Below are 26,758 nucleotides of genomic sequence, written 5' to 3'. Positions count from 1 at the left end.
TAGACAAGGATGTGTGATGTCACCGTGGTTGTTTAATATATTTATAGATGGGGTTGTAAGAGAAGTAAATGCGAGGGTCTTGGCAAGAGGCGTGGAGTTAAAAGATAAAGAATCACACACAAAGTGGGAGTTGTCACAGCTGCTCTTTGCTGATGACACTGTGCTCTTGGGAGATTCTGAAGAGAAGTTGCAGAGATTGGTGGATGAATTTGGTAGGGTGTGCAAAAGAAGAAAATTAAAGGTGAATACAGGAAAGAGTAAGGTTATGAGGATAACAAAAAGATTAGGTGATGAAAGATTGGATATAAGATTGGAGGGAGAGAGTATGGAGAAGGTGAATGTATTCAGATATTTGGGAGTGGACGTGTCAGCGGATGGGTCTATGAAAGATGAGGTGAATCATAGAATTGATGAGGGGAAAAGAGTGAGTGGTGTGCTTAGGAGTCTGTGGAGACAAAGAACTTTGTCCTTGGAGGCAAAGCGGGGAATGTATGAGAGTATAGTTTTACCAACGCTCTTATATGGGTGTGAAGCATGGGTGATGAATGTTGCAGCGAGGAGAAGACTGGAGGCAGTGGAGATGTCATGTCTGAGGGCAATGTGTGGTGTGAATATAATGCAGAGAATTCGTAGTTTGGAAGTTAGGAGGAGGTGCGGGATTACCAAAACTGTTGTCCAGAGGGCTGAGGAAGGGTTGTTGAGGTGGTTCGGACATGTAGAGAGAATGGAGCGAAACAGAATGACTTCAAGAGTGTATCAGTCTGTAGTGGAAGGAAGGCGGGGTAGGGGTCGGCCTAGGAAAGGTTGGAGAGAGGGGGTAAAGGAGGTTTTGTGTGCGAGGGGCTTGGACTTCCAGCAGGCATGCGTGAGCGTGTTTGATAGGAGTGAATGGAGACAAATGGTTTTTAATACTTGACGTGCTGTTGGAGTGTGAGCAAAGTAACATTTATGAAGGGGTTCAGGGAAACCAGCAGGCCGGACTTGAGTCCTGGAGATGGGAAGTGCAGTGCCTGCACTCTGAAGGAGGGGTGTTAATGTTGCAGTTTAAAAACTGTAGTGTAAAGTACCCTTCTGGCAAGACAGTGATGGAGTGAATGATGGTGAAAGTTTTTCTTTTTTCGGGCCACCCTGCCTTGGTGGGAATCGGCCAGTGTGATAATAATAATAATAATTCAGGGAAACCGGTTATTTTCATATAGTCGGACTTGAGTCCTGGAAATGGGAAGTACAATGCCTGCACTTTAAAGGAGGGGTTTGGGATATTGGCAGTTTGGAGGGATATGTTGTGTATCTTTATACGTATATGCTTCTAAACTGTTGTATTCTGAGCACCTCTGCAAAAACAGTGATAATGTGTGAGTGTGTTGAATGATGATGAAAGTATTTTCTTTTTGGGGATTTTCTTTCTTTTTTGGGTCACCCTGCCTCGGTGGGAGACGGCCGACTTGTTGAAAAAAAAAAAAAAGTGTGATTATGATGCTAGTTTATTGTTAAATATTGCTGTACATTACTAAAAATAAAATAAATACATGTATACTAACATACCAGGTAAGAAATCTATTTCTCTTGGAAGGAAGGGCATATAATAGATATATAGATCAGTAATTCATTTGGAAGAAGTGATGAGTAATGATTGTTGGAACTAGATGTACTGTTAGTGTGAGCAAAGTAACATGTATAAAGGGATTTGGGAGAGCTGATTAGCCAAGCTTCAGCTCTGGAGGTGTGAGGTACACTGCATTATAAAGGATGGGCGAGGGATAATGCATTTCAGAACTTCACTGGAATTATATTAATTCTACTATATGCAAATTACAACTTGCAAAATTATGGGAAACAAAACAGCATTCAGTACAAAAGAAAAGCCATAACACAAGACAGTGTCAGAGGCCATCTTTATAGACATTTGAAATAATGCTGCCTACAAGGTCTTATGACAGTTACAGTATTTTATGGCATCGAAGACACTATTTTTTCCCAAAACGAGTAAAAAATTTACCGAGTCTTGAAGGTGAAAGTACTGTTTATCTTTAATCCCAAAATTTACCCAATCACAAATGGGGGGGGGGATGTGTCCTCGGCACCGGAATGTCTTGTTCGTTGTAAAATACAGTATACTGCATTATACTTCAGCTGGAGCAAGAAGTCTAGAGTTGAAAGGAAGCCAAAAAGACTTGTGTGAAATGTGGAAAGAAAGCCAGAGACACCGGAAGCTAGGAGATACAAACACTGACCAACTTAATTTCACTAAAGAAATATTTTAAACAAGAGATTTAGTGCCAATTTGCACTGGTGGCCTGGTGGTTAACGCTCTCGCTTCACACGGTGAGGGCCTGGGTTCGATTCCCAGCCAGAGTAGAAACATTGGACGTGTTTCTTTCCACCTGTTGTCTATGTTCCCCATCAGTAAAATGGGTACCTGGGTGTTAGTCGACTGGTGTGGGTCGCATCCTGGGACACTGACCTAAGGAGGCCTGGTCACAGACCGGGCCGCGGGGGCGTTGACCCCCGGAACTCTCTCCAGATAAACTCCAGATAACTAATAAGTAAACAAATATAGTACTGTATCTAAATATCTAAGAATCACTAAAATTTTAAGGTATTCTAAAAAACTGCAAATTGTGGGACCCATATACTTGGAGAAGTGGATAAAAAGGCTTCTGTTACCCTGACAACAGAAACAATGAGATAAGCATTAAGACTCACTGAGAGAGAAGTGTGTGCAGTGAAGAGGTGAGTGCTGGTACAGGGCCGTGTTCATCCACTTCAATCCTCTCGGTGAATCTCAGCTGATGTGAGGCAACTCCCAACTCACTCCAAGCCTCATTTACACCAACTATTCTCACACCCTGTGCATGAATTCATTATTAATAATAATGCCCTCCCGTAAAGAGAGGATGAATACATAAACACAATTATTGGAAAACAAAAAAATGTGTATCATAACAAAAATCTATAAAGGTCTATAAATTGGAGTGAGACACAGAAGCCCTATTAAAGATACATAATTATGTATATCCTAGGTAGTAGGTTGGTAGACAGCAACCACCCAGGGAGGTACTACCATCCTACCAAGTGAGTGTAAAATGAAAGCCTGTAATTGTTTTGCATGATGGTAGGATTGTTGGTGTCTTTTTTTCTGTCTCGTAAACATGCAAGAGTTCAGGTACACCTTGCTACTTCACTTCTACTTACACTTAGGTCACACTACACATGCATGTTCTTTCAACACACCATCCGTATCTCACTGAGGCAGGGTGGCATGTACAAGCACATACAGCCTCTCCTCATTTAGCAACATACAGTGGAACCTTGAGTTTCGGCCATAATCCGTTCCAGAAGCTTGGCCAAAGCTCAAATTGTTCAAAAGCCAAAGCAATATTTCCCATAAGAATTAATGTAAATCCAATTAATCCGTTCCAGATACCCAAAAAATATTTAAAAAAAAATACATTTTTTAAAGAATAACTGTAGTTTTACAAACACAAAACAATTTTAAATACCTATAGTACTTAACCTTTTGACTGTTTCGGCTGTATATATACGTCTTACGAGCCAGTGTTCCGCATGTATATACAGTGGACCCCCGGTTAACGATATTTTTTCACTCCAGAAGTATGTTCAGGTGCCAGTACTGACCGAATTTGTTCCCATAAGGAATATTGTGAAGTAGATTAGTCCATTTCAGACCCCCAAACATACACGTACAAATGCACTTACATAAATACACTTACATAATTGGTCGCATTCGGAGGTGATCGTTATGCGGGGGTCCACTGTATACTCGATAATCCTAGCAGCTTCTAATCAAGCAGGAGAAAGCTGGTAGGCCCACATGTGAGAGAATGGGTCAGTGTGCACTGTATAAAAAAAATCCTGCAGCACGCAGTGCACGAGAAAAAAAATAAACCCCAACCGAGGTTTTTGGATTAAAACGCCGACTTGAGGTGTACAGTAGACCCCTGCCTTACGATATTAATCCGTTCCTGAGAGCTCATCGTAAGCCTAAATTATCGTTAGCCGAATTAATTTTCCCTGTAAGAAATAATGGAAATCAAATTAATCCGTTCCTGACACCCCAGAGTATGAAAAAAAATTTTACTACTTGAAATATTAATTTTAATACACACAAACTGAAGAAGACATGCACAATTACTACTCTACTAAGAATAGAATACATGACACTTACCTTTATTGAAGATCTGGTGATGATTGATGGGATGGGAGGAGGGGAGAGTGTGGAAGTTATTGTTTAGAAGGGGAATCCCCTTCCATTAGGACTTGTGGTAGCAAGTCATTTTCTGGGGTTACTTCCCTTCTTCTTTTAATGCCACTAGGACCAGCTTGAGAGTACTGGACTTCTGTCGCACAACAAATCTATCCATAGAGCTCTGTACCTCCTGTTCCTTCAAGACTTTCCTAAAATGGGCTATAAAATTGTCATTGTACAGGTTGCCAACACGGCTTGCAGTAGCTGTGTCAGGGTGATTTTCATCTGTAAAGGTTTGCAGTTCAACCCACTTTGCACACATTTCCTTAATCTCTCTTTTCAATTCCATACTAATTTTTGCCCCTTTTTACCACAGGGATGGCACTAGAAGCTTTCTTGGGGTCCATGGTGACTTATTTTGCAGTTACAAGCACTAAAAACACTGGGATAATGTGAAATGTACCGAATGTATGCGTAGATGCGACCGCACTGGCTGGCTTGTAAATACTGGCGCTGAGGCCACACGTGGGACATGTCCCGGGTGAATCACATAAGATGAGTTTTTTTATCATGAGGCGAGGCAAAATTTTTGTGTTCAAATGCTTCGTATGGCGGATTTAACGTAACGCAATGCGTTCGTAAGGCGGGGATCCACTGTATTTTCGTATAATATTTATGGTTGTATTCTTGTTTTCTTGGTCTCATTCGATAGAATGGAAAACATTACAGAAAAGAGATGATTTTGATTAGTTTCATGATGAAAACGACCTTGAAATTGAGCTCAAAGTAGCGGAAATGTTTGATTTTTACCAATGTTCAAGAGTAAGCAAATCACACCACATGTCTAATGCATGTCAGCTGGGGAGTCTGATATTATTTATACCATTTTTACAATAATGCAGTAGTCTGCATAACAGTAAATCTTCTATTTTTTGTGTGAATAAAAAATCAAAATAGAAAGGAAGAGTAATATAAAAGGGGCCTGGAGACGTGACTAATGAACAGAGGATATGTTATTTTAGTGCCAAGAATGCCTGCACTGTTTATTCTGGACCCTATTTTGAAATTGGCATCTTTTTTAATTTGTGTGAAATTGGCCAAATTGCCAATTTCTGATCACTTTATTGGGTAGTTGAAATTGGTAAATGGGCAGTTTCTTGTACTCAGTTGATAGAAAAAATTAAGTTCTAAAGAAACAGCTGTGAGTTTGGTCGACTGGAACAATGGTATTGGCCGAAAATAGGGCTCAGAGTGGGCAAAATCACTGATGCGTATATATCGCCGAGATCACTAACTTCACGGGAGCGTAATTCCATAAGTTTTCAATCAAATTTCATACTTTTGGTGTCATTACCATCGGGAAAAGATTCTCTATCATTTTATAAGAAAAATAATTTTTTTTTTATTCAAAAATTTTGTGAATATAGAATGAGCTTCAGAAATGGGCTTGCGACAGTCAAAGGGTTAAATGACTAATGAAATAGCCTTGGACTTACAACGGGCTCTCTGACCAGTATTCATACCTAAATAATGTATATTAGAGTTGATTCCTCTATTCTCTTAATTTCAATATACAGTACACTACTGTATAAACATTTAAAAATATACCAGAAATGTTATAAATGGTGCAAAGGTGACATTAAAACAATATCAAAGATGGTTGACACACTCACTCACTTAGCAAAGAATTCATTTAACGACGTGGTCTCGGGAACAGAACTCCATCTTTAAGTGAGGAGGGGCTGTATCTACACACCTCTCTGTGTTTTCTTCTATTTTCTTAGCTCTTGTTTTTAATAATAATTTTGTTTATTTCCTCTTATCTCCATGGGGAAGTGGAACAGAATTCTTCCTCCATAAGCCATGCGTGTCGTAAGAGGCAACTAAAATTCCAGGAGCAAGGGGCTAGTAACCCCTTCTCCTGTATACATTACTAAAGTTAAAGAGAGAAACTTTTGTTTTTCTTTTTGGGCCACCCTGCTTCAGTGAGATACAGCTGGTTTGTTGAAAGAATAATGATTATGTATATGATTTTTGACAAAATTATGCAGTATGATTACATGTACGTATTTACATATTATAAGAGCCTTTTAAAGTATAGTATGACCCTTGTGGGTTTAGCACTTACTTTTGATTATAATAATTTTAACCCGCTAACTGTCCAAATGTCAATCTACGTTCTTACCACTAGCACTCCAAATATAGATATATGTTTTATTTTTCCTTCCTCCAAATTTGGCACGATTGGCCTGAGATGGCTGGTCAGCATAGAATGGATCTTAACATTCAGTGTGTGCAGTATTAAAAAAATCTGGGACCACTTAGTACCTTGTAGGAGCACCAGTTCAACTGAGCACCAGCTAGAGGAAACAGCACGGGAAACACCAAAGATTCACTGATGTCATGTTGTATTAACACTCCCCTTTTAACCCTTTCAGGGTCCACAGGACCTCTCAGAGTCGTCTTCTCAGGGTCCCCCAAATTTCAAAAAAAAAAAATTATTTTTTCTTATGAAAAGATAGAGAATCTTTTCCCGATCATAACGACACCATAAGTGTGAAATTTGATGGAAAACTTACGGAATTATGCTCTCACGAAGTTAGCGGTCTCAATGATGTTTACACATCTGTGATTTTGCCCATTTTGAGCCCTATTTTCGGCCAATTCCAATGTACTAGTCGGCAAAAATCATAATTATTTCATTAGAACTCCATTTTTTCTATCGAATGAGTACAAGAAACCACCCATTTACCGATTTCAACTATCCAATAAAATGGTCAGAATTTAGCTATTTTGCCAATTTCACACAAATTTCAAAAGATGCCAATTTTCGAATAGAGTCCAGAATAAACAAGAAAGACATTCCTGGCACTAAAATAACAAGTTCTCTGTTCGTTAGTCACATCCCCAGGCCCCTCTTATATTTCTTTGGCTTTCCACTTTGAATTTTTATTCTTACAAAAAATAGAAGATTTACTGCATTAGTGTAGAAATGGTATAAATAATATTAGCGCACTTGTGAAAGAATATTAGACTCACCAGTTGACGTGTATTGGACGCTTGGCATGATTTGTTTACTTTGGTAAAAATCGAACATTTCTGCTACTTTGAGCTCAATTTCAAGGTACTTTTCTTTGTAAAACCAGTCAAAATCATCTCAATTTCTGTAATATGTCTTCCATTCTATAAAATGAGACCAGGAAAACTAGAATACAACAGTAAATACCATACGAAAATACAGTGCAAAGTCGCTGTTTTAATCCAAAAACACGGTCAAAGTTTTTTTTTCTCATTACGCACTGTGTGCTGCAGGATTTTTTTTATACTGCGCACACCGACCACAGACCCATTCTTTCATATGTAGGCCTACCAGCTTTCTCTCACTAGATTTGAGGGCACTAGAATTTAGGCATACTAGTACGTCAAAAACCCTGGGGTGTAAGCCATACTAGTACGGCCGAAACCCTGAAAGGGTTAAGAGGAAAGTAATGTTGATTCCGAGTTTAGTGGCTTTGAAGTGGATGTGGCTACAAGTGCTCACAGAAATATCAATAACCTCGATAATAACCCATGTGCAACATTTGTGCAACACCCTTTCAGTTTTGATACTACTGGTAAGTGTCATCTAAGTAAAAAGAAATAATTTTGGAACGTGTAATATGTGTTCGGCAGGCTGGCTGGCTGATTGGCTGCCTCTATCTCAGTCTGTTTGTATCTATCTCACAGGTATACATATGTAAATACAATTATACATAGTGTAAATTACCTAGGATCACCCAAAAAATACAAAGTGATATAGTGTGCTTCTAGATATAATGCATAATAAGTTTCACTGGCAACTGGCAAGTAATATGCATTTTCACTTGTTCAAGAATCAGACGTGATCTTGTGTAATACCAGTTGGTTCATGAGCATCTCTCTGAGAGAAGAGGGACAAGCAAACAGAAACACAGACACACAGGCAGACAGATTTGCAGAAAGACACACACAGGCAGACAGATTTGCAGAAAGACACACAGGCAGACAGAAAGACAGACATGTATATGTGTAACAGTGAAAACAAATAAAGCCAGGGTTCCATGCAGCAGTGCACGATCATCGTGTCACTCCACGGCTTACCCTGTCAGCAGTTTAGTAACACTTGTCTTAACACCATGCCTCAAGGAGTTTGCATATATACTCCAGCATGTCTAAAACAGTGCTGGAACCTATAAATACTTTGTACATATTCCTAGACGATAGTAAATGACCAAGGCAGGTGTAAATGTTGGCCTATCAATGTGTTTGTGAAAATCTGAGCACAATTTCAGTACCTAATATTAGTGTCAGAACAAAGATTGGCTATGAAATAACAAGAACTACTATTAATTGTAATTATCAGAACATAAAAATTATATAAAATAACAAGAAAAAAAGGTATATCGGCAGGACTCCATGTTGCCGTCAGGTGAGCAGCCAGCGCCAACATCGCGGTCTTATATCTCGGTAAGTACTGGTCCTAAATGGTTTTTTTTTTTTTTGTCTCTTTAATTTAAAAAGAAAAAAAATCAAAATGTTCGGAGAGCTGGGTGAGCGAACGTCTACGTTTGGACTGTTAACAGGTTAAAGTGTAACAAAACCAAAAAAGATATACAGTGGACCCCCGGTTCACGATATTAATCCGTTCCTGAGAGCTCATCGTAAACCAAAATTATCGGAAAGCGAATCAATATTCCCCATAAGGAATAATGGAAATCAAATTAATCCGTGCAAGACACCCAAAAGTATGAAAAAAAAAATTTTACCACATGATATATTAAGTTTAATGCAATATAATAATTTTAATAACAATAATAATAGAATAATCACAATAGAATAATTGACACTTACCTTTAATGAAGATCTGGTGATGATTGATGAGCTGGGAGGAGGGGAGAGTGTCGAAGTTTTTTATGTTTAGAAGGGGAATGCCGGGAGCAATGGGCTAGTAACCCCTTCTCCTGTATACAATTACTAAAAAAGAGAAGAAGAAAAACTTTATAAAACTGGGTTGCTTAAATGTGCGTGGATGTAGTGCGGATGACAAGAAACAGATGATTGCTGATGTTATGAATGAAAAGAAGTTGGATGTCCTGGCCCTAAGCGAAACAAAGCTGAAGGGGGTAGGAGAGTTTCAGTGGGGGGAAATAAATGGGATTAAATCTGGAGTATCTGAGAGAGTTAGAGCAAAGGAAGGGGTAGCAGTAATGTTAAATGATCAGTTATGGAAGGAGAAAAGAGAATATGAATGTGTAAATTCAAGAATTATGTGGATTAAAGTAAAGGTTGGATGCGAGAAGTGGGTCATAATAAGCGTGTATGCACCTGGAGAAGAGAGGAATGCAGAGGAGAGAGAGAGATTTTGGGAGATGTTAAGTGAATGTATAGGAGCCTTTGAACCAAGTGAGAGAGTAATTGTGGTAGGGGACTTGAATGCTAAAGTAGGAGAAACTTTTAGAGAGGGTGTGGTAGGTAAGTTTGGGGTGCCAGGTGTAAATGATAATGGGAGCCCTTTGATTGAACTTTGTATAGAAAGGGGTTTAGTTATAGGTAATACATATTTTAAGAAAAAGAGGATAAATAAGTATACACGATATGATGTAGGGCGAAATGACAGTAGTTTGTTGGATTATGTATTGGTAGATAAAAGACTGTTGAGTAGACTTCAGGATGTACATGTTTATAGAGGGGCCACAGATATATCAGATCACTTTCTAGTTGTAGCTACACTGAGAGTAAAAGGTAGATGGGATACAAGGAGAATAGAAGCATCAGGGAAGAGAGAGGTGAAGGTTTATAAACTAAAAGAGGAGGCAGTTAGGGTAAGATATAAACAGCTATTGGAGGATAGATGGGCTAATGAGAGCATAGGCAATGGGGTCGAAGAGGTATGGGGTAGGTTTAAAAATGTAGTGTTAGAGTGTTCAGCAGAAGTTTGTGGTTACAGGAAAGTGGGTGCAGGAGGGAAGAGGAGCGATTGGTGGAATGATGATGTAAAGAGAGTAGTAAGGGAGAAAAAGTTAGCATATGAGAAGTTTTTACAAAGTAGAAGTGATGCAAGGAGGGAAGAGTATATGGAGAAAAAGAGAGAAGTTAAGAGAGTGGTGAAGCAATGTAAAAAGAGAGCAAATGAGAGAGTGGGTGAGATGTTATCAACAAATTTTGTTGAAAATAAGAAAAAGTTTTGGAGTGAGATTAACAAGTTAAGAAAGCCTAGAGAACAAATGGATTTGTCAGTTAAAAATAGGAGAGGAGAGTTATTAAATGGAGAGGTAGAGGTATTGGGAAGATGGAAGGAATATTTTGAGGAATTGTTAAATGTTGATGAAGATAGGGAAGCTGTGATTTCGTGTATAGGGCAAGGAGGAATAACATCTTGTAGGAGTGAGGAAGAGCCAGTTGTGAGTGTGGGGGAAGTTCGTGAGGCAGTAGGTAAAATGAAAGGGGGTAAGGCAGCCGGGATTGATGGGATAAAGATAGAAATGTTAAAAGCAGGTGGGGATATAGTTTTGGAGTGGTTGGTGCAATTATTTAATAAATGTATGGAAGAGGGTAAGGTACCTAGGGATTGGCAGAGAGCATGCATAGTTCCTTTGTATAAAGGCAAAGGGGATAAAAGAGAGTGCAAAAATTATAGGGGGATAAGTCTGTTGAGTGTACCTGGTAAAGTGTATGGTAGAGTTATAATTGAAAGAATTAAGAGTAAGACGGAGAATAGGATAGCAGATGAACAAGGAGGCTTTAGGAAAGGTAGGGGGTGTGTGGACCAGGTGTTTACAGTGAAACATATAAGTGAACAGTATTTAGATAAGGCTAAAGAGGTCTTTGTGGCATTTATGGATTTGGAAAAGGCGTATGACAGGGTGGATAGGGGGGCAATGTGGCAGATGTTGCAAGTGTATGGTGTAGGAGGTAGGTTACTGAAAGCAGTGAAGAGTTTTTACGAGGATAGTGAGGCTCAAGTTAGAGTATGTAGGAAAGAGGGAAATTTTTTCCCAGTAAAAGTAGGCCTTAGACAAGGATGTGTGATGTCACCGTGGTTGTTTAATATATTTATAGATGGGGTTGTAAGAGAAGTAAATGCGAGGGTCTTGGCAAGAGGCGTGGAGTTAAAAGATAAAGAATCACACACAAAGTGGGAGTTGTCACAGCTGCTCTTTGCCGATGACACTGTGCTCTTGGGAGATTCTGAAGAGAAGTTGCAGAGATTGGTGGATGAATTTGGTAGGGTGTGCAAAAGAAGAAAATTAAAGGTGAATACAGGAAAGAGTAAGGTTATGAGGATAACAAAAAGATTAGGTGATGAAAGATTGAATATCAGATTGGAGGGAGAGAGTATGGAGGAGGTGAACGTATTCAGATATTTGGGAGTGGACGTGTCAGCGGATGGGTCTATGAAAGATGAGGTGAATCATAGAATTGATGAGGGAAAAAGAGTGAGTGGTGCACTTAGGAGTCTGTGGAGACAAAGAACTTTGTCCTTGGAGGCAAAGAGGGGAATGTATGAGAGTATAGTTTTACCAACGCTCTTATATGGGTGTGAAGCGTGGGTGATGAATGTTGCAGCGAGGAGAAGGCTGGAGGCAGTGGAGATGTCATGTCTGAGGGCAATGTGTGGTGTGAATATAATGCAGAGAATTCGTAGTTTGGAAGTTAGGAGGAGGTGCGGGATTACCAAAACTGTTGTCCAGAGGGCTGAGGAAGGGTTGTTGAGGTGGTTCGGACATGTAGAGAGAATGGAGCGAAACAGAATGACTTCAAGAGTGTATCAGTCTGTAGTGGAAGGAAGGCGGGGTAGGGGTCGGCCTAGGAAGGGTTGGAGGGAGGGGGTAAAGGAGGTTTTGTGTGCGAGGGGCTTGGACTTCCAGCAGGCATGCGTGAGCGTGTTTGATAGGAGTGAATGGAGACAAATGGTTTTTAATACTTGACGTGCTGTTGGAGTGTGAGCAAAGTAACATTTATGAAGGGATTCAGGGAAACCGGCAGGCCGGACTTGAGTCCTGGAGATGGGAAGTACAGTGCCTGCACTCTGAAGGAGGGGTGTTAATGTTGCAGTTTAAAAACTGTAGTGTAAAGCACCCTTCTGGCAAGACAGTGATGGAGTGAATGATGGTGAAAGTTTTTCTTTTTCGGGCCACCCTGCCTTGGTGGGAATCGGCCGGTGTGATAATAAAAAAAAAAAAAAAAGGGGAATCCCCCTCCATTAGGACTTGAGGTAGCAAGTCCTTTTCTGGGGTTACTTCCCTTTTTCTTTTAATGCCACTAGGACCAGCTTGAGAGTCACTCGACTTCTGTCGCACAACATATCTGTCCATAGAGGCCTGTACCTCTCGTTCCTTTATGACTTTCCTAAAGTGGTTCACAACATTGTCAGTGTACAGGTTGCCAACACAGCTTGCAGTAGCTGTGTCAGGGTGATTTTCATCAAAAAAGGTTTGCACTTTAAGCTACTTCGCACACATTTCCTTAATTTCAATAGTCATTAGCACGCTTGGTCTCGATGGGTTGGCACTAGAAGCTTTCTTGGGGCCCATGGTGACTTATTTTGCAGAAACAAGCACCAAAAACAGTGATAATATGGATAATATAGAATGTACCGAATGTATCCTTAGATGCGCGCACACTGGCTGGCTTGTAAACACTGGACACGCCTCGTACGAATCGTATCGCATACCGGGTTTTGTAACGGGAACCGAGGCAAATTTTTTGCGATATAATGCTTCGGATACCGATGGCTTCGTGAACCGGGGTCCACTGTAATTCTAAAAGCTGGCACCATTCAACCTAACAGTGAGACTTTTTCCCTAATAATTCTGGGTAGAGCATTAATAGCCATACTTTACTCATAACACTGCAAACAGTAAAAAAAAAAAAAATATCAGTTTTACTATACAAGAAAAGTGCCAGGTCAGTACAAATAGCAAATGCTAGTTAAGTTACATGAGCTGTAAACATGACGATTCTGTTGATGATACTAAAGCTGATGATAATCCTAAACCATCATTCCTTTATGTGGTGCTTACTGAACCTCTGGTAAACTATTTCAGTCACTGAAAATAAAGAACTGCTGAATGCATGTAGTACCATTTCCACCGCGTTGCCTTCTCCAATATGATTACTAACAGCATTTCCTTTTCTACATAACTACCACTGAGCTACACCTACCATCCGACTTACGACCGTGTTTTTTTTTTTTTTTGCCAAATTTCTGGGAAATAAACAACTATTTGTGTTGTACACAGTGTTCATCCTAAACCTTACAGTATAAAATACAGTACTAACAGCATAAAAAGTAAAGTAAAACATGAATTACCAAAATAAAACAATAAAATAAAGTCATTACAAAAATGTGATGTTGATATTCAGTAGTAAAGTTCGACTTACATCCATTTCAACTTAAAACCGGTTTCTCGGAACCGAACTCGGTCGTAAATCGGATGGTAGGTGTATAAGCCTTTTAACATAAACCTTATAAAAAACTCGCACTCTGTTTCCTCTATTTCAAATTCTGTACCTCAGTTATCACTAAAAATGCTGAAAATGTATCCTGCTGCTCTTACATTATTCTTCATGATGAGAACTCCATGAAGAACTTTTTGTTTCTTAGACTCGGGGACTTTCTGTTTCTTTGGTTGTGTTTCGTCACTTGCAGCAGTATCCTTGGAGGAGGACGAGGCAGTGAGGCTTGTTTGAGATGCACAAGAGATGGTGTGTTTAAGAAGAGGCAGTGACACCTCTATATCAAGATTACTTGACACTGGTATGATTGAAGTCTCACCATTTCCAGGCTTGTAGCAGTTGATGTTGAATTCCTGCAAGATACAAATTTTTAAATAATAATTATGCTTTAAAACTATTAAAGCATAATAAACATTAGGCAAAATCATAAAATGTAAAAATTTATGGAAAGTATTTTCTTGTATCATTTTTCAACAAAATTAAAAGAAATACAGTACAAGTGAAGCACATATTCACAAATATACTAGAGAGAATACAAAAGTGTCCCTATACATAAATGCTTGCACAGATAGTTCTAAAGGAGTGTTTAACCAAAATTTTATTTAATGTACAAAATAAAATTTCATATGTTGTTTAGTGACTGCAATGAGTATTTAACCAGATAAATAGTATTGCTAATTCTTGTGTTGAGTACAGATGATGCCATGAAGCATCAGTCTGCAGCTCATCAGTAATTACTCTTGGATGTATTTTACTGCAATTAATCTATGCACAGTGGACCCCGGATATCGTAATCGTTGGATTTCGTAATATGTAATTTGGAAATCATAATTTTTTCGTCAAAATATTGGCTTGGTGATTGACACTGAGCTTGGTAATAGTCACTCGTTCTGAATGCATCCGCACGGCAACAGCGGCCTGACACTCGGTGTGCCATTGTTTATCAGCCAGTGAGCACGATCCCACGAGTTCATATATTACATTTCGTATTTTATTTTTTTTATTATTATCACACTGGCCGATTCCCACCAAGGCAGGGTGGCCCGAAAAAGAAAAACTTTCACCATCATTTACTCCATCACTGTCTTGCCAGAAGGGTGCTTTACACTACAGTTTTTAAACTGCAACATTAACACCCCTCCTTCAGAGTGCAGGCACTGTACTTCCCATCTCCAGGACTCAAGTCCAGCCTGCCGGTTTCCCTGAACCCCTTCATAAATGTTACTTTGCTCACACTCCAACAGCACGTCAAGTATTAAAAACCATTTGTCTCCATTCACTCCTATCAAACACGCTCACGCATGCCTGCTGGAAGTCCAAGCCCCTCGCACACAAAACCTCCTTTACCCCCTCCCTCCAACCTTTCCTTGGCCGACCCCTACCCCGCCTTCCTTCCACTACAGACTGATACACTCTTGAAGTTATTCTGTTTTGCTCCATTCTCTCCACATGTCCGAACCACCTCAACAACCCTTCCTCAGCCCTCTGGACAACAGTTTTGGTAATCCCGCACCTCCTCCTAACTTCCAAACTACGAATTCTCTGCATTATATTCACACCACACATTGCTCTCAGACATGACATCTCCACTGCCTCCAGCCTTCTCCTCGCTGCAACATTCATCACCCATGCTTCACACCCATATAAGAGCGTTGGTAAAACTATACTCTCATACATTCCCCTCTTTGCCTCCAAGGACAAAGTTCTTTGTGTCCACAGACTCCTAAGTGCACCACTCACCCTTTTCCCCTCATCAATTCTATGATTCACCTCATCTTTCATAGACCCATCCGCTGACACGTCCACTCCCAAATATCTGAATACATTCACCTCCTCCATACTCTCTCCCTCCAATCTGATATCCAATCTTTCATCACCTAATCTTTTTGTTATCCTCATAACCTTACTCTTTCCTGTATTCACTTTCAATTTTCTTCTTTTGCACACCCTACCAAATTCATCCACCAATCTCTGCAACTTCTCTTCAGAATCTCCCAAGAGCACAGTGTCATCAGCAAAGAGCAACTGTGACAACTCCCACTTTATGTGTGATTCTTTATCTTTTAACTCCACGCCTCTTGCCAAGACCCTCGCATTTACTTCTCTTACAACCCTATCTATAAATATATTAAACAACCACGGTGACATCACACATATTTGTCTAAGGCCTACTTTTACTGGGAAATAATTTCCCTCTTTCCTACATACTCTAACTTGAGCCTCACTATCCTCGTAAAAACTCTTCACTGCTTTCAGTAACCTACCTCCTACACCATACACCTGCAACATCTGCCACATTGCCCCCCTATCCACCCTGTCATACGCCTTTTCCAAATCCATAAATGCCACAAAGACCTCTTTAGCCTTATCTAAATACTGTTCACTTATATGTTTCACTGTAAACACCTGGTCCACACACCCCCTACCTTTCCTAAAGCCTCCTTGTTCATCTGCTATCCTATTTTCCGTTATACTCTTAATTCTTTCAATAATAACTCTACCATACACTTTGCCAGGTATACTCAACAGACTTATCCCCCTATAATTTTTGCACTCTCTTTTATCCCCTTTGCCTTTATACAAAGGAACTATGCATGCTCTCTGCCAATCCCTAGGTACCTTACCCTCTTCCATACATTTATTAAATAATTGCACCAACCACTCCAGAACTATATCCCCACCTGCTTTTAACATTTCTATCTTTATCCCATCAATCCCGGCTGCCTTACCCCCTTTCATTTTACCTACTGCCTCACGAACTTCCCCCACACTCACAACTGGCTCTTCCTCACTCCTGCAAGATGTTATTCCTCCTTGCCCTATACACGAAATCACAGCTTCCCTATCTTCATCAACATTTAACAATTCCTCAAAATATTCCCTCCATCTTCCCAATACCTCTAACTCTCCATTTAATAACTCTCCTCTCCTATTTTTAACTGACAAATCCATTTGTTCTCTAGGCTTTCTTAACTTGTTAATCTCACTCCAAAATTTTTCTTATTTTCAACAAAATTTGTTGATAACATCTCACCCACTCTCTCATTTACTCTCTTTTTACATTGTTTCACCACTCTCTTAACCTCTCTCTTTTTCTCCATATACTCTTCCCTCCTTTCATCACTTCTACTTTGTAAAAACTTCTCATATGCTAACTTTTTCTCCCTTACTACTCTCTTCACATCATCATTCCACCAATCGCTCCTCTTTCCTCCCACACCCACTTTCCTGTAACCACAAACTTCTGCTGAACACTCTAACACTACATTTTTAAACCTACCCCATACCTCTTCGACCCCATTGCCTATGCTCTCATTAGCCCATCTATCCTCCAATAGCTGTTTATATCTTGCCCTAACTGCCTCCTCTTTTAGTTTATAAACCTTCACCTCTCTCTTCCCTGATGCTTCTGTTCTCCTTGTATCCCATCTACCTTTTACTCTCAGTGTAGCTACAACTAGAAAGTGATCTGCTATATCTGTGGCCCCTCTATAAACATGTACATCCTGAAGTCTACTCAACAGTCTTTTATCTACCAATACATAATCCAACAAACTACTGTCATTTCGCCCTACATCATATCTTGTATACTTATTTATCCTCTTTTTCTTAAAATATGTATTACCTATAACTAAACCCCTTTCTATACAAAGTTCAATCAAAGGGCTCCCATTATCATTTACACCTGGCACCCCAAACATTTCGTATTATTCCATTCTTTTTAGTGCTTGCAGCTGCTAAATAAGGCTACAGTGAGTGCCTCTTCAAGGGGGGCTCCTTGGCGTGGTTAAGAGGCTCTTGGTCTGAGGAATTAGACCTGTTGGTCTCCTTCCTCAGACAGAACCTAATTACCCCCCAATCGCCCCTTCCCTATCCCATCCTCCCCACCCCTCCCTTTTGCCCTTCCTCTTTTTGCCCTTTGGGATTTTTCCCACAGGCACACTAGTTCATAGGTAGGGGGAAGGGTACCGGGGTCCATCCCATTCCGTTGAGGTTCTTGGCGGTGGCGTAGTTTGCCATGGGATCTGGATCACCTGGGGATGTCCCGATCCCTCTCCAGTATCCCGGAGGGTAGCTTTGGGTGTCTTTCGGCGACAGGTGTATCTCTGGAAGCCACCTTTCGGATTCCGGGGGTGGTGGCCAAAGGAGGTATGCTTTGTGGCGGATATCCAGCCGCCCTCTCTTTTGTCCACCGAGGTAGCTCGGCAGATGTGAGGTTGCTATCCCGGATTGCTGGTTTACTGGCATGAAGGGTAGGGTATGGCACGGGTTCCATGCTGCATCTGCGCTACTTGCGGTGCTGAGGTCCTCTTGGGCGTGGAGGGAGATTTCTGGCCCTTTCATTCCTCCCCAGTCCCTCCTTTTTTAATTTTTTTTTTTATTTTTCTTTTCTTATCTTTTTTTTTCTTAAAAACAAAAAGAAAGAAGTAACCTAACCATGGAGTCCCAAATCCATGACCCGCTACCCCCGGGCCCCTTATTGTTACCACACCCTGTTCTGACCTTGCCTCGTCTTTTGGCCACTCTTTGGCCCCTGTACCTCTTGCTGGTGCTGTTTCCTCACCCGCTTCAGGTACCGGGGCTTCCACTGACTCCTTCGATTTGTCTGACTTCCGCTCTCCTTTGACTATGCTTCCGGCCTCTCCCTCTATGGTGCGACGATTTTCGAATCGCCAGCCCGTCTCACGTCGGACCGACTCTGGTCCCACTTCTAAACGCCAACGACAATCTCCTGACGATGTTACTTCGTTACCTTCCCATTCTACTCGGAAAAGACCAACACGTCATGCACTCCCTCTCCACACTCAGTTTCGGACCACACAATGGACTAAATTCTTTACTTTACGACTGACATCTTCTACTGCCTATCTTTCTGACCATAGTATTGGCAAAGCGCTCCTACGCCACGTTGGTAGAGATATTTCCTTTCATGCTCTTAAGAGTGGTATGTGCATCATCACAGTCCAGAATTCTACCCAAGCTCATGATCTTTCTCTTTCACATATCGATACTATCACTATCGAAAAACATCATTCCCTGAATTCTTGTAGTGGTACTGTTATTCTGCCCCATACCATAGTCCAACAGAATTTCCAGACATGTGGCAATGACATTCTCAAAGCAGGAACTCCAAGATCTCCCAATTCTCAAGGTAGACACTTATGTTCTTCCCGCCCGCGGGTGATGACAATGTGGCTCGTTTAACTTTTGACAGCCATGAACTCCCATCCTCTGTTTATGTAGCAGGACATCGGTTACAAGTTCGGAAGGTGATCCCTACACCACAACAGTGTAGGAATTGCTGGCGATTTGGCCACCCACCAAAATATTGCAGATCTATAGCCGAATGCCCAGTCTGTGGTGCCGATGACCATTCTAATATGTCTTGCAGTCGACCTCCCTCTTGCCTTAATTGTCATGAGGCTCACCCTTTGTACTCTCGCTGTTGCCAGGTCTACTTAAATGAGCGGGAAATTCGTTGCCTCAAAGAGGCAGAAGGTCTCCCTTATGCTATGGCAGTTTCTCATCTCCGCCTCCAAGGGAGACTACCCCGTGTTTCTTATTCTCGTGCTTCAAAACATTCCCCCACTTCTGGGGTCCCATCTTCTGCAGCCTACTCTGCGGTTGCCAGTCCCATAGTCACTCCTGTATCTAATTCATTTGGTGTCCTGGGCTCAGACGTCCCTACTTCAACACCTCAGTCTGTCCTCACTTCTTCGTGTTCTCCCTCACAAACCCCAGTATCGACAAGACCTCGTACGACACCTTCCAATTGTCCCTCTACTTCTCAGAGGTCCAACAAATCTCCTTTAACCCCTCCTTCCTTTCATCCACCTCCACATTTTACCTTCCCGGTCTCTGTACCTAGGTCTTCCCCTTTCACTGGCTCCGTTGCAAGTGTGGAGGTTCATCCTCCTCCTCGTACTGTGCCTTCCTCCCCTGTCCCCTCCCAAGTTTCTTACTCTTCTGCCACTTCCCGAGTTTCTGCCTCTTCTGTTCCCTCCCACACTTCTCCAGTTCCCTCCACTCTTTTGCCCCCTCCCCCCCACCATGGTACAGTCCATTACAGCTCCGATCTTTACTCAAACTCCTCCTCCTTCCATCTCCAATATTGTCTCCCATACGACGTCTCTGAACTCCGAAACACTTGAAGCAATCTCTGAATATATTGCAGAGACCAAACCATCACTGGACACTGATCCACTCTCTGTTCCTTCTCTTTCCTCTTCTCGACTCCTTTCTTGACAACGCACTGTTCCTTCACTACTTGAACGTTTTCCTTTGCCACCGCATGTGGACTTTTCTAACCCTTCTAGTCCGTAGGTACCCTTACCTGCGGATTTCAGGTAAGGGTACCTACGTTGTCAATCATGGCCTATTTACAGTGGAATATTCGCGGCCTCGGGTAATCGGAGTGAGCTTCAGATGTTGCTCTCCCAGTTTTCCCCTGTTGGTGTTTGCTTACAGGAACCAAAATTACACTCTGCCGTTATCTATCCCATCTCAGACTATAATTTATTGTATTCTTCAGATCCTTTTCCTGATGGGACCTTTAATGAAAGTGCCCTTCTTCTACGCACTGATATTCCGTACCATCAGCTATTTGTTCGTACTACACTGCATTATACAGCAGCCCGTATCCACTTGCATAGGTGGTATACACTCTGTTCTTTGTATCTCTCTCCTGCTCGGGCATTATCTATCCCAGATATTGCCTTTCTTGTTTCGACATTACCCCCACCACTTCTGTTACTTGGCGATTTTAATGCCCATCATTTCCTCTGGGGGTGTCTCAGTGTAATTCCTGTGGCATTTAGTTAGAGGCTTTTCTTGCTACCCACCCCCTCCATGTTTTAAATACAGGTACTCACACCTATTTTGATCCTCGGACTCATACTCTCTCTTGCATCGATCTCTCAGTCTGCTCTTCCTCCGCCACATTAGACTTCACCTGGTCTGTTCTCCCGGATTTACATGACAGCGATCATTTCCCAACCATACTTACTTCCCCTTCATATTCACCACCTCTTCGTAACCCACGCTGGCACTTTGATCAGGCAAATTGGAACCTTTACTCACAACTAACTGTTTTTCATGAGGTTCCTTCTTCGTCCTCCATTGATGAGCTTTTACACCTCTTATCCTCCGTTTTAACCGCAGCTTCTCATTCTATACCCCAAACTAAGGGCAGGCATTCTCAGAAATGCGTGCCTTGGTGGTCTCTTGCTTGTACTCGTGCAGTATGTTTGAAACGCACTGGGTGGGCCAGGTACTAGTATAATAGAACCATGGAGAGACTTCATGATTTTAAGCAGAAGCGTGCGATCGCTCGCCGTGTCATCCATGACGCTAAACGCACTTGCTAGCGAGATTATGTCTCCACCATCACCTCTGCTTCCTCTATGAGTGCAGTCTGGAAAAAAGTACGAAAACTGAGTGGTAAATATTCTCCTGACCCGGTTCCTGTTCTGCAGGTTGCTGGTGTTGATATAGCAAACCCACTAGATGTTGCCAATGAAATTGGCAATCATCTGGTCTGTATTTCTCAGGGGCTCCATCTATGCCCCTCGTTTCTTTCTTCAAAGTCTGCCAGAGAGTTAGCACCCTTGGACTTTTCTTCTCTCAAAAAAGAACAGTATAATGTGCCTTTTACACTTCAGGAACTGGAGGCAACACTCTCAGCTTGTCGATCATTGGCAGCTGGGCCCGACGACATTCATATTCATATGCTATAACATTTACATCAGTCAGCACTTGCAGTCCTATTATGCTTTTTCAATCTTATTTGGTCACAAGGAGTTCTTCCACAGCTGTGGAAATCTGCCATTGTTCTCCCTTTCCGCAAACTGGGTACTACAGGACATGAAGCCTCCCACTATCGTCCCATTGCTCTTACCAGTGCAGTTTGCAAAGTGATGGAACGCCTGGTAAATAGACGTTTAGTGTGGTATTTAGAGACGCACAACAGTCTCTCCACTCATCGATATGGCTTTCGTAAGGGCCGTTCTACCATAGACCCCTTACTATGCTTGGATACGTATGTTCGTAATGCCTTTGCGAATAACCACTCAGTTATTGCCATATTTTTTGACCTTGAGAAGGCATATGACACAACTTGGAGGTATAATATTTTGGCCCAAGCCCACTCCTTAGGCCTTCGAGGCAATCTACCATCCTTCCTTAAGAACTTTTTAACTGACAGACATTTAAGTGTTTGGGTTAATAATGTGCTCTCCCCGGACTTTATCCAAGCTGAAGGTGTCCCCCAGGAATGTGTTCTAAGCACAACACTTTTTCTCCTTGCTATAAATGATTTGGCCTCTAGTCTTCCATCCAATATTTGGTCATCACTCTATGTTGATGACTTCGCTATTGCCTGTGCAGGCTCTGACTGTCACCTCATTACAGTTTCTCTCCAGCATGCAGTCGACCGTGTTTCCAATTGGGCCACCACACATGGGTTTAAATTTTCCAGTACCAAAACTCGCCAAATTACTTTCACTAGACGCTCTGTCATCTCCGATCATCCTTTATACCTCTATGGCACCCGTATCCCTGAACGTGATACAGTCAGGTTTCTAGGCCTCCTCTTTGACCGTAGGTTATCCTGGAAACCTCACATTACCTCTCTGAAGACAACTTGTCACAGCCGGCTGAACCTTCTTAAAACCCTTGCTCATCTTTCATGGGGAGCTGATCGTCAAACTCTCCTTCGCCTACATTCCACCCTCATTTTATCGAAACTTGACTATGGTGACCAGATCTATTCAACTGCCTCTCCTGCTACTCTCTCTAGCCTCAACCCTATTCATCACCAAGGATTACGTTTATGCCTTGGTGCTTTTCGCTCTTCCCCTGTTGAGAGCCTCTATGCAGAAGCGAACGTTCCATCCTTATCCAATCGCCGTGATGCCCATTGCCTTCGCTACTATGTACACTCTCATGATCTCCGCAATCCTTCCATTTATAGAATGGTCACCGATATTAGTAGACATTCTTTATTTGTTCGCTGCCCCTGTTTGCTCCGTCCCTTCTCTCTTCACCTACATTCGCTCTTGTTTTCTCTTCAATTTCCACCTCTCTACGTTCATGTAGCATCTCACTTTTCCCTACCCCCATGGGAAGTTCCAGCTGTTCGAGTCTGTTCTTTCTCTCTCCCTTGCTTGAAAACCCAACTGTCTACGGTAGCTTCCCGCTCTCTTTTTCTTGACCACTTCCACTCTCATTCTCATGCCATTGTAGTGTACACAGATGGTTCTAAGTCTTCTGACGGCGTAGGATTCGCAGCAGAGTTTCCGGACAGCGTCGTATGAGGGCATTTACTATCTTCGGCTAGTATCTTTACTGCTGAATTGTATGCCATTCTTGCAGCACTTATCTGTATTGCATCTATGCCTGTGTCATTATTTGTGCTTGTCTCAGACTCCCTTTGTGCTTTACAGGCTATACAGAAATTTGATACACCTCACCCCTTAGTCCTCCATATCCAACTTCGGCTACGCTGCATCTCTACCAAGCATAAAGATATTGTTTTTTGTTGGGTCCCTGGTCATGTTGACGTACAGGGCAATGAACAGGCAGACACTGCTGCACGGTCAGCAGTACATGACCTACCAGTTTCATATAGAGGTGTTCCATTTACGGACTATTTTGCTGCAATAGCTACCCACCTTCACAAATGTTGGCAACGACGTTGGTCTACTCTACTCGGTAACAAACTTCAATCTATTAAACCGAGTATAGGTTACTGGCTGTCTTCTTGTCACCAGTGCCGAGGTTGGAAGACTACTCTCTCCCGTCTCCGCACTGGCCATACACATCTTACTTGTGGATATCTTATAGAGAGGCGCCCTGCTCCTCTCTGTGAGAATTGTCAGGTTCCATTATCAGTCAGCCACATTCTGTTAGACTGCCCACTTTATCAACGAGCACGCAGACTTTACCTCCAACGTCGTCTTCACTCCGCTGCTCTCTCTTTACCTTCCCTTCTTGCTGATGGACCCACCTTTCATCCGGACTCTCTCATTGACTTTTTGACAACATCTGACTTACTTCACAAACTCTGATGATACCTTCAGCCCTTTCTACCTCGATCTCTTGCTACCCTCTACCCTGCACTATCCCCTGCCCCGCTGTTTTCTGTAACCTACTGATAGCCCCTCCCCCCTTCTGCCACCCAATCCCCTCGCTTCCTTTCTTACCCTGCAGCGCTGTATAGCCCTTGTGGCTTAGCGCTTCTTTCTGATTATAATATAATATATATACAGTGAGTGCACCTTCAATATGCTGAAGCAGGTGAAGAGCTATCACAGGTCCACTATATGATAAGAATAATATAAACATCAACTGTAACAATGCATGAAAACTACATTTCACACATACTGTCAACGCATTAACAGAGAAGGCACAGCAAGTAATTAATAAAATATTTCAATTCTCCTTATTTTATCTGGTGCCTTTTTGTTTTCAGGTATCCATTTTCTACAGTTAGGAAGCCTCAAGAGTGATAAGTGGCCATTGGCTCACTAGAGCTCTAAGAGGGCCTGAGATTTATACCACCATTGTAAGTTAAGTTACTTGAAACTTAAAGACTCACTTTGAGTATTCCTTTAGTGTTTACCTTTTAGAAATGGCCAAACATAATTTAAAGTAATGTTTGGCTATTTTTGGGAAAAGATATAGTATCATTTGATTATTATTTTAATGGAATAGCAATGGTAATAAGAGTTATTATTTAACAAAAGAAATTAAAAAAATATAATTTGGCGAAATATCGAAGAAATGTAATTTGTAATACAGTATTTGACATACTGTACTATACAGTGTACAGTGTGAAAAAAATAATTGTTGTAGCTCTTCCTGTGAGTACATTCAGTGGTCCCTTGAGTTATGATGGGCTGGAGTTACGATAACTTTGAGTTACGATTTACTCTCATAAAGGAATTTAGTTTTGAGTTGCACTGAAAAATCTGAGATACGATACACATTTGTGATTTAATTATGCCACAATTTGTTTTACCAAGTCATCATGGCCCCAAAAATGAGCAGTAAACAGGCAATTTTTCTAAAGATCAAATAAGAAATTGTGAAAAGACCTAAAGAGTTAGTGCATTGGTGTGTGAGTATGACTTTCCACAATCAACCAACTCTACTATTATCAAGCAAAAAGAAATTATAAAGAGCATTAAAGTGACTGATGAAGCTAAGCTAGTGAGAAAGACAGAAATTATCAGAGATTTTAAGACTGTTGTTACTGTGGATGAGCGAGAAGCAGATGAAGGAAAACAGTGTCTGTGACTATACACATCCAAGGTACAGTAAAAGTAGCACTTCCAGGGTCTTGGAACAAATTACCATAAAACTATATATATTAGAATTTAAGTTATGATAGTTTTGAGGGATCACTGAATATATTTTTAAAACACTAGTTGTCTCCCACTGAAGTAAAGTGACCAGAAAAAGATGAAACACTCACCATCACTGTCTTAACAAAAACAAACTGACATCACAGTTCAGTAATTAACATAATTTGTGACCAAAAAGATTTCTAAAAATTCAGTGAAAAAATAAAACCTGTATCAATAATTTTGTGAACAGAACAACAGAGAAATTCCATAAAAAATATATATACATTTTTAATTTTTGTACCTGTAGTGTATAAGCAGGAGACTGTCTGCTAAACTTATTTGCCAATATTGACTACTATTTCAACAACTTCACATTTACATCAGCCTAATCAGGAAGATTTTTGAGAGAAGATAGGGTTGTTTAAAAAAAAAATCAATATAAAAACTAATGAAAAATATAGAAAGTCTTACCTGCATTATCTTTTGTCTAAGGAAATCCATCTTAGCATTTTCCCCATGAACCAACATCACATTTTTGGGCTCACAGTGTCGAATTAACTGCATAATTCCTTTCGCATCTGCATGTGCGCTGAATGACATATACTGTTAAAAAAAAAAAGTTTAGCTATGGCTCCACAGTTGCACATAATAGATGTTGATATAGTAATGTCATAGCAGAAATGGAAAGCAGAAGCTTTTGAATGACAAGGTTAAGGTGAATACAAGTGAACTACATCTTCATCTGCAGATGAGCATTATTATATTCATGATGAAGCATTAAACCCATAGGGGATATACCTGTGGAATAGTAGAAAATCAGGTTTGAAATGGGGAAGTAGCTGAAATTCCTTGGATCAATCTTTTGGTAGCATCCAGGAACCCTCACTCCCTTGAAGGATCAACTGCAGATAGAGGAAATATGACTGCACAAAGCAGAAAGCACTAACACATAAGATACTCACCTCCACAGCCAAGTTGACCTCCACACTGGTTCTGTTTTCAAAGTCAACCTTCTTAGCACCATTGAGGATCTTGTGCCCCACAGTACCCTGCACACAGTACCCTGGCATGATTACCTGAAACACAATAGTCAACATCAACTATATTCACATTAAGTGGTCACACTTCAATGACAACAAATATTAATTGAGACAATTCATAAATCAATCTCCCTTGTTAATATATGTTATGTAACGTACTTGAAAACTGTGTGATTAAAGTATTTGTAACGAGTATATAGTGGCAAAAAACTATCATCTTCCTCGGCTATGCTGAAATCAAAGATAACACAACTAAAGAGAATACCACCAGAAAAGTTTATTTTAATCCTTAAAATAGAATTTAAGTAAACTCTTACTGCATGACCTGTACACTGAAAGGCATACAACTTTCAGCATATATACCCTCATCCTGTATGACCCTTGTGAGTTTAGCACTTAGTTTGATTAAAATAATAATATACCCTCATCACTAATTTACACTATCACTGTCTTGTCAGAGGTGCACAGATACAACAGTTTAGATGTCACTATAAACAGCAAATATCTCAAACCCCTTCTTGAGAGTGCAGGCATTGTACTTCCCACCTCCAGGACTCAAGTCCAACTAACTGGTTTCCCAGAATTCCTTCACAAAATATTACCATGCTTACACTCCAACAGCTTGTCAAGTCCCAAAAACCACTTATCTCCACTCAATCCTATCTAACATGCTCACACATGCC

The 26,758-nt window shown here is 41.0% G+C and overlaps 1 protein-coding gene across 1 annotated transcript in view; it reads right to left on the bottom strand.

The window, feature by feature from the left end:
- The window catches only part of IntS11 (integrator complex subunit 11), a 69,248-nt gene that overhangs the window by 12,792 nt on the left and 29,698 nt on the right, over positions 1-26,758 (bottom strand). Inside the window, exons 9-12 of the mRNA XM_053781729.2 lie at positions 25,998-26,111; positions 25,507-25,638; positions 13,789-14,040; positions 2,707-2,849 (exon numbers count right to left, since the gene is read on the bottom strand). Coding sequence (XP_053637704.1) covers positions 2,707-2,849; positions 13,789-14,040; positions 25,507-25,638; positions 25,998-26,111 — 641 coding nt within the window. The remainder of the gene's footprint in view (positions 1-2,706; positions 2,850-13,788; positions 14,041-25,506; positions 25,639-25,997; positions 26,112-26,758) is intronic.

Source organism: Cherax quadricarinatus, chromosome 30, assembly GCF_038502225.1.
Source record: "Cherax quadricarinatus isolate ZL_2023a chromosome 30, ASM3850222v1, whole genome shotgun sequence".
Taxonomy (NCBI): Eukaryota; Metazoa; Arthropoda; class Malacostraca; order Decapoda; family Parastacidae; genus Cherax; species Cherax quadricarinatus.
The sequence above is the reverse complement of the archived record's forward strand: the minus strand, read 5'-3'. Positions and strand labels throughout refer to the sequence as shown.